Here is an 8931-nt window from a genome sequence, read left to right as displayed (position 1 = left end):
TAGAAGTGAGGGACTGTTGCTCAATTTTTAGATTTATTTCACATCCAGGAGTCTGGCTTCCAGATCGGCTTGTACCCCGCTGCCTAAGCAAAGATTTTTGCCAGCCTCCCGGGGCGTCTGTCTCCCCGACATCAGCGCGAGACCGTGCATCTCTGGTGCTGGTTCTTGGTCCCGTGGGAGCGACTGGTGCGGGCGGGCGGGCAGGCGGGTGGGCGGGGCGCCGCATCGCCAGCGCGCACAGGGTTAAGCAGCAGGGGCGGCGCGGAGAGGCGGGAGGGGGCGGCCGAGCTCCGGAGCTGAGAGCGCGGCCGCCGCAGCCAGCAGCGGGTTAAGCGCCGCCCGCGCCGAGAGAGCTGAGCCCCGCCGCCGCTCCGAGCTCGCATTCGGATCCGCTAGAGCAGGAAGATGGCGACGGACAGCGCGAGCTGCGAGCCCGACTTGTCCCGCGCCCCGGGAGACACGGAGGGGGCCACGGCGGAGGCGGCGGTAACCGAGTTCCCTGGGCGCTGGGAACCGTGTAGACGCGGGTTGGGGGTGGTGCCAGGGTCCCCACTGGACACTCCCCTTGGGGTGCCCGGTCCTTTCCTGGGATGCCTTGTCTTTCTCTGGGGTGCCCCTTACTTCCCCGTGGTGTTCCTTCCCAAGGGTTTCCCTTCCTTCTCCGGGATATCCCCTTTCTCCTGTGCCTCTTCTCTTGATTACCCATTCCTTTCCCGGGGTGTGCCCTTCGTGTGTCCCTTCCCCGGGGTGTCCCCAGGGCCAGAAGCGGGTTCAAGTGGGGGAAGGCAAACCCCCACCCCCGAGTGCTAGGGACCGTCAGTCCATTTGAACACTCCACACGCGTCCCTGGTGACCTCTTTGCCCACTCGCGGGGTGCTCATGGAGGATCTCAGTCTCCATTGTTCACGCGGAGCGAACGCGAGTCTCGGGGTGCCTGACACCTCTCGGGGGACCTGGGGTAGCAGAGATGGGGAGGTGAACCATCGCTAGGCAGGTGTGGGGATGCTCTTTGTGTGTGTGTGAGTTCCTGTGTCTTGGGGAGGCTGGTGGGAGAGGCCCCGCTAGCGCCAGCACTTTCGGGTTCCAGCTGACTGCTGCTCGGTCAGTCATCTGTAGGAACCTTCTTCCCTAGCTAAAGCTGAATTGAACTGGGTTTTCTGGACCTGGTGTCAAAACATTGTTCCCTTTCCCCGACGTCTTGACTTGCTTAGGCGCGTACCTGCTCCCTTCTTTGATACTCTGAATGTCTGCAAGCACACATTCCCTTCCTGCTCTGCTTGGGGGCGGTGGGTCTTGACCCTCAAAGCCAGGTTGGAAAACATTTGCAGGTTGGGGAAGCAGCTTTTGCTGGAGCTGCAAAGATAGGTAAAGAAAGACAGGTCTGGGAGCGCCTCCCACTCTTGGCCAAATCCAGCAGCTCTTTCTAAGGATTCCGTGTGGGACAGGAGTGAGCTGACCCTTCCCCCCCACCTAGGACCCCCCCCCCCCCCGGCATGGACGACCCCCTCCGTATCTCCCACCTCCTGATCCAGATCCGGGTCTGGGCAGCAGAGGGCAGGACCAGATGTAAACAACCTGAGCTGTTGAATTTCCTCCCACCTCTGGCTTGGAATGGGAAAGAAGAGATGTGGAGGAAGGTCCTTGGGGAGGCAGCCGCAAAGCAGAAAGCACGGGGAAGGGAGGGGAAGAGGGACTACTAAAGCCCATCGTGAAAGTGGAACAATCTGGGCTTGGGGAGCTTTTTTGGGGAAATTGAATTTCTCATTCTTTGCTAATAAGAACTTTAAAGATATTTCAAACGAAGCCTTTCCACTTGTGAATTTATTCCTGTAACAACGGAGAAAGGGTCTATCAAAACAAGTCCCTCTGGGAGTTGAAATTATCTGCCCTGTTCTCCACGAGGAGGAGGAGGAGGAGGAGGAGGAGGAGGAGGAGGAGGAGGAGGAGGAGCAGCAAAGTGGAGGTGTGGGAGAGCTCGCTTCTTCTCCCCCAGGAAGGTGGATAGTTTGTTTAATCTACTTAGAAAACACCCCCTTGTGCCCGCAAGATATTTCAAGCACAAGATAAACCTTCACCAGCACGCGGTGTATGGTGTGTGATGTATAAGACGGTAAACAAAATTGCATTGTCAGAAATACTTTTGTTCCAACAAGGTCAGTGTACCCTGTCAAGAGTTTAAAAAAATGTCAGGAGCCTGATTCAAATGCAGATAAATTAGCGGCTTGATGATTTGATTCTTGTTAAGGGGAAGAGTCAAGAGAAAAAAATCTGGAAAGAACCTCCTTCGTTATTCCCAAGGGATCCTGTAGGCGTCCAACCCGCAGTAACAGTACTTAAACGTTTTGGTTTTTGGGTTTTGTTTTGTTTTAAGTAACTGTTTAAATAAAAATGCTACCTTTTATTCTGTAAAATTGGGCTATATTTATTTTTTATAAGAAGTTTGCACTGAAAAGGAGACTCTTAACATTAGCTGCTTGTGTAAACTGGTCTTTATTTATTTATTTGAGGCAGGGTCACCTGTACCTAAAGCTTACCATGATGAACTCCTCCTAAAGTGCTGAAATTGGAGGCCCTTACCATAGCCAGCTTTGGGCTGTTTTTGTTGTTTGTTTGTTGGATTTTGGTTAAGGAAAACATACAGAAATTCTGTTTGTCATACTTGTTTTCCATCTAATGGTTAAAAATTAAATCTATATTTTGCTTTTCTGCCAATAAAAACTTAATATATATATATAAAGTTATATATATTACTTAATATTATATATTAATTCTAGTAAGAAATTCTCTTTTTTGCCTTGAAAAGATTTATTTCATTTGAGATTGGCTTACATCTTGTGGAGTTTTATATATACATTTGGCAGAATCAAGCCAGTGAAGCCTCAAAGCCATTGGCTATTTTTGAAAGTGCATGTTTTCAGAGGGTTTTCTTTTTTTCTATTTAGATTGTTGCTTAGTAACTGGCGTAATTTATAGTTTGCAGTTTAATATAATTTCCAGTGGAATGTTTTAAATTTAGTTTGTTATCCTTGTTCTTCGTTGTTTAAATCCTGAAAGCACCCCGAGCTAACAGCTACATTATTCAATAGGATCGTATTAATAGCCTACGCTGTGACCCATGCTGGGAGCCTGGGTTATTTTCAGTACCTTAGCCAAATGTGATGACTTTTATAGGCCATATTGCTATTTCTGCTCAGAATATAACTCTTTCTGGTAGGCAGTATGGAAGGCAGAACCTGCTTTTTATTGTCACTGTGGTATTTGGGAGTGAGGAAAAATAAAATGGAGATCCGTTTAAAGCTGTATTTGGGGAGGCAACCAGCTTTCTCCTCCATCTGGGATTTCTGGATTAGCTAATATGCAAAGTGTAGGGTAGCAGTTATAAAGAACGCTTTGGCACCATTTTGGGTTAGAAACACATCAGTATTAAACTTTATGTCTGGTGCCTTGAAAATTTTATTTTCTAGGTGACAGTATTGAATGTAAATGCAATCAAAGGGGCCTTCTTAGCTAATTTTGGTTTTTACTTTTGACAAAATAAAGTCATCGTTTTACAATAGGTAGGGGATGCTGAAAGTTTGATAGAATAATTTAAAAGGGAAATGACAGGAACTCAGCACACCTCACTCATCAGTCACGAAGGTGGAAGCATCTTGGGTGGGTAGCATCTTTACTGCCTTTGACCCCTTACAGCACGCCTACGGTACACTCTGTAGTACACAGAGGAGTCAAACCACCAAGGCACAAAATATGTGGGCAGACATTTTAGGACTGACAATCAGAGACAGGGTTCCTAGTGGAAGGATCTGGAAATGTTTTATGGAAGGCACCGGAAATAGTCCACGGTGGAGGATGTTTGTGCTGGGCCCTCAGAAAGAGGCTATGAACAGAGATGGCAGAAAATGATGTGCACCCAGGATGTATCTTGAGTTTCCTTCATGGATGAAGTTTTCCTTCACAGATGAGTAGAGAGATGGCACCATTTCAGCTATAGACTTTAGAACACAGCTTAGGTTTTGCAAAGTTTGAAAGATTAGGATGGAGGTATTTTTTTTCATGCCGCACTGTTATTTTTTAAACAATGGCTTGCATATTTCTGTTTGCATCTGTTCTATTTTTATAGCCATTGCTGCTGCTGTTAAATTTCTCATAGGAGCAATTTTGTGTTGAAAAGCATTTGCCCATTTGTGGTTGAATACATACCAAAGCTACGTTACCAGTTGGTTCTGTTCTTATGTGTTTCCCATAAGTTTGTATGTTGACAAAACATATTACAGCATTAGTACTTCTTCAGCAATGACAGATAGCTGCTGTTGATCGTGCAACCATAAAAGCTGTGGCATGGGGAGAGTAGATGCCTTTTTTTTTAAAAAAGGAGAGTTGTATGAGTTGATTTCTTAAATTAGACTCGTTAGAAGCTCTCATAATACTTGATGTTGATCAGCTAATTGGAAAATATACTCTGAATTACAAGATAATAATGAAGATGTTGGTCTGAGTTTTTATAATAGTAAACATCACAGTTGTTTCAGGCCTTAAGTCAATAGACTGACTGATTTTCTTCCCACCTTTCTTCTTCAGTTACAAGGGTTGGACTTTATGGACAAGTGTTTTTTTAACCAAGCGCCATCTTCAGGCCTTTGAATTTCAGTTTTTAAACATCTGTTGCTTGCTGTAGGGTGGATGGGTGGTATACATGCCACAGCTTATGTGTGAGGTCAGAGGTCAGCTCGGTAGAGTTGGTTCTCTCCTTCCATCTCTAGACTCTGGGGTCATGCTCATGCCGGCAGGCTTGGGAGGTGAGTGTTTCTACCTGCTCAGTCATCTCACCAGACCCATGTACTTGTCTATAGTTCCCTTTTCTAAGCTGTTCCTCTTAATGACATGTCAATTCCTTTCCAGAGTCCTGTTTTCAAAATTTGATTTTCAATGTTGGACTGGCTGGTCTTCTGTGTCAACTTGACACAGGCTGGAGTTATCACAGAGAAAGGACCTTCAGTTGGGGAAGTGCCTTCATGAGATCCAGCTGTGGGGCACTGTCTCAATTAATGATCAAGTGGGGAGGGTCCCTTGTGGGTGGTACCATAGTCCTGGGTTCTATAAGAGAGCAGGCTGAGCAAACCAGGGGAAGCAAGCCAATAAGTAACATCCCTCCATGGCCTCTGCATCAGCTCCTGCTTCCTGACCTGCTTGAGTTCCAGTCCTAACTTCTTTGTTGGTGAAGTGCAATGTGGAAGTGTAAGTTGAATAAACCCTTTCCTCCCCAACTTGCTTCTTGGTCATGATGTTTGTGCAGGAATAGAAACCCTGAGTAAGACGAATTGGTGGCAGTGTAGTGGGGTATTCCTTTGACAACCTGACCATGTTTTGTGGAGGACTGTGGAAGGACTTTGGAACTTTGAGTTAGAAAAGCCATTAGGATGTTAAGATCTCTGTGGAATGTTCTGTAGGAGCTTGAAAGATAATGTTGAGAACAGTGCAGAAGATGGAGGCCTGGCTTGTGAATTTTCAGAGGGAAAATTTAAGACTCTTATCAGGGTTGTTGCTGTTTTGATTGTGACGATTCTGTGGTTTTCCTAGCAGGGGCTGAAGAATCAGCTGTGATTAACAAGATACCAGCACTACTAAATCGAAACCTTTGCTTTACTGGGACTATTGATGCTGGTTAGCTGGAGCTAAGATATTAGTGGTGATTAAGAAGAGACCACCATCACTGAGGTAAAATCTTCTGGGAAGTGTTTTCTAAGAGCACACAGAGGCTGTGTTCCAGAGATAGCCAAGGCTGTACCTTGTGCTGTGGCTGGACTTGGTAATGTATGAGAGTCACCCAGGTGGTACTGGTTTTGAAGGAATGAAGGGGTCATAAAGAGCAGCTGAGGCTCGGCACTGTGAGAGGCCACAAAAGGCCATTGGTAAAGGTGCAGCCTCCCTTGCAATTGATGGCCCAGGACTAAAGGGGGTCATGCAAAGGAGTTAAGGCTTGGCACCATGAAGAGAGCCTATGATAGGCTATTGGTGAGGCCTAGTTACAGGAGAGGACAGTGGTGTTTTAGAGATGCCAGTACTCCAAGATGACCGCCAAGAACAGCAGCAGAAGTGGAGTACAGGCAGCTGGAGCCTAGAAGACAAGGTGTATGCTATAAAGGGCAGAGCTGGAGAAGTGACTCAAGCCATTGGAGGAATCTAGAAGATCATGAGTGGATCGAAGACATTGGATGATTGGAGTCTGATTTTGCTTTGTGACTGTACCCTAATATTTTGGTGGAGCCCACAGTTAAGAGACTTTTAATTTTTAAAAGACTTTGAATTTCAAAGATATTGGACATTTTAAAGGGATTGAACTTTTAATATGTAAAGACTGTGTAACTTTTAAAGTTATTTAGATCTTGGGGTTGAATAAGAAAGTATGGGTTGAGGCTTAATAGTGAAGTGTTTGTATGTCAAGTTGACAAAGGGTCAATTGTACTGACTGGTTTTGTGTGTCAACTTGACACAGGCTGGAGTTATCACAGAGAAAGGAGCTTCAGTTGGGGAAGTGCCTCCGTGAGATTCAGCTGTGGGACATTTTTTTAATTAGTGATCAAGGAGGGAGGGCCCCTTATGGGTGGTACCATGTCTGGGCTGGGTTCTATAAGAGAGCAGGCTGAGCAAGCCAGTAAGTAACACCCCTCCATGGCCTCTGCATCAGCTCCTTCTTCCTGACCTGCTTGAGTTCCAGTCCTGACTTCCTTTGGTGATGAACAGCAATGTGGAAGTGTAAGCTCAATAAACCCTTTCCTCCCCAACATGCTTCTTGGTCATGTTTGTGCAGGAATAGAAGCCTTGTCTAAGACAAATGTTTTTAGTTTTCTTTTCAGTTTTTTGTTTTCCCTGTGATGACTGAGACCGAGGATGGAATGGTCACATGTTGATGAGCACTGTGCTCCCTTCCTGGACTTTTCCAATGTTAAAGTTAATGCCACGTCATTCATTTGGATGGAGAGGAGGGAATGGTTGATAGGAGGAGAGACAAATTCCTAAAGCTTTGAGCATAGAGAAGATTGGACAGACATGAAGAGATTAGTCAAGGCTTTGGAATAGTGGATAGGCACATAGGATGTGGGACTAGAATCCAGTTTCAAAAGTGCCTAGTAGAGATGGAGGCACGTCTCTGCCTGGGCTTCATAGATCGTGCCACCTCAGCCCATTGGAAAAGAGGCTTAATTGGATTCCTCACCGCTGATTGCCTGTTGTAAGACTTACATTACATTTTAAAAAAAAGTCTTATCTTGGGCTGGAGTGATACTGTGTTCAGTGAAGAACTAGAAATTCACTTAAGACAGCCCAGCATGGTGATATCAATTTATTCCGGGGAGGTAGACAAAAAGGGTTTCTTGGGCTCAGACAGCCATGGCCAGCCAGGGTTATCTGATTGATGAGGTTCAGATGAATGCTGGAACCTGTCTGTACAAGCAATGTGCAATCACCCATGGAGTGACTCCAAAGGTTGGCCTTTGGTCTCCACATAGGAGCACACATTTATATTTATAGTCTCTCTCCTTCCCTCCCTTCCTCTCTTCCTCTCTCCTTTCCTCCTCCCTCTCTCTTTCTTCCCCACTTTCCATCCAGGAGTTACTGAGGGTAATGGTTATGGTAGCATTAATGGGAAAGCACTGCCAAGATTTAAGTTGTATCTGTTGTAAGTAACTTAGACAAAGACTACTAATACTTTGTATAGCATGCTGTAGTCCATGGAGAAATAGTGACTTGAGTCCAAAACTCTTCTCTTTTAGTAAATAACTAGGTTGGGGAGCTATTTGAAGGCAATGGTAAGTACAGTATTTGTGGAGTGGGAACACAGTTGTAAGTGATTTTGTTTTGGCACTTTAATATTTCACCAAAAAGGCATCAAGATGATGCCAAAGACCCAAGTTCTTCTTCAAAAGGGGTTGCTAAATCCAAGACCATCATTTTTGCCTTCTAGGTCCACATTTATCTGAAAAATCAGCATGTTGGCACTTGACACCAGCAGATAATCAAGATGTATTATGCGGTGTGTTACAAACTTCTGTGTGGCTCTTGTGAGATGTGGAAGGCTTCTCACTGAGGGGTTGATTCAAGCCTCCTGTTAGGCTGCACAGAAATCTGAATTCTGATGAAAATGTAGTTGGTTTTGGGGATTGTTTCATTAGTTTTCTGAAATGGGGGGGGTCTTTTCTCCTCTGGAGAGAAAAATGGAAGAAAAGGAAATCTAAGAGAAGGAAAAAGCCTGCCTGAGCCACGTTTCTGTTTTCCCTCCAGCTTTCTCGTGGTTAAAATTAGCTATGCCCACAGCTGGGTTCTCTTCCTGGCATTGTCTCCTTATCACTGGTCCCTCCTCCCACACACAGTTGCTTGGCTAGTGTCAAAGTGTTCAGGCCTTGCTGCCTTCCTTGAGGTACATGGAGGGCCTTGAGTTCTGCCCAAGTCTTAAGGTCTTCCGTAGTTCCTTCCCTAGTGTGGGTGCCTCTGTGGGACTGACTGAAGGGGCCCCTGGAGTAGCCTGTCATACTGAGTCTTGGTTGCTCCCAGGGAGGCAGAGCACGCTTTCTGTATAGCACCTGATGGATAAAAGCCAGTGAAGATGTGATAATCTTGCTCTCTTGACAGCTAGTGAGGATGGAGGGTTGTTTCTAAAGATGAGTTCATACTTTGGGGGAAATGCACAAGGCAGGCTGTGATTAATTGCCACATGAGAAAATGCGGCAGACTGAAAGGAAAGGGAAGGGAAAGATTGCTGCAGCCTACAGGAGCCTGCAGGCGTGAAGGGGGCCCTGTTTGCTGAAGAAAGATGGCCTCCAAAATGGGTCAGTGTGAAAAGTGGGTTGGGGAAAGATGAGAGTCTCTCCCACTTTCCCCTCCTCCTCTGCATGAGCGCACACGCATGCACACACACACACACACACACACACACAC

At 46.0% G+C, this 8931-nt stretch overlaps 1 protein-coding gene across 1 annotated transcript in view; it reads left to right on the top strand.

The window, feature by feature from the left end:
* The first annotated feature begins 315 nt into the window (after positions 1-315).
* Cttnbp2 (cortactin binding protein 2) overlaps positions 316-8931 on the top strand; it is a 152905-nt gene continuing 144289 nt past the window's right edge. The window contains exon 1 of the mRNA XM_052173270.1: positions 316-486. Within this exon, the coding sequence (XP_052029230.1) occupies positions 406-486 (81 nt within the window). The 5' untranslated portion in view covers positions 316-405. The remainder of the gene's footprint in view (positions 487-8931) is intronic.

The sequence above is a fragment of the Apodemus sylvaticus genome, chromosome 2, assembly GCF_947179515.1.
Source record: "Apodemus sylvaticus chromosome 2, mApoSyl1.1, whole genome shotgun sequence".
NCBI lineage: Eukaryota > Metazoa > Chordata > Mammalia > Rodentia > Muridae > Apodemus > Apodemus sylvaticus.
The sequence above is the reverse complement of the archived record's forward strand: the minus strand, read 5'-3'. Positions and strand labels throughout refer to the sequence as shown.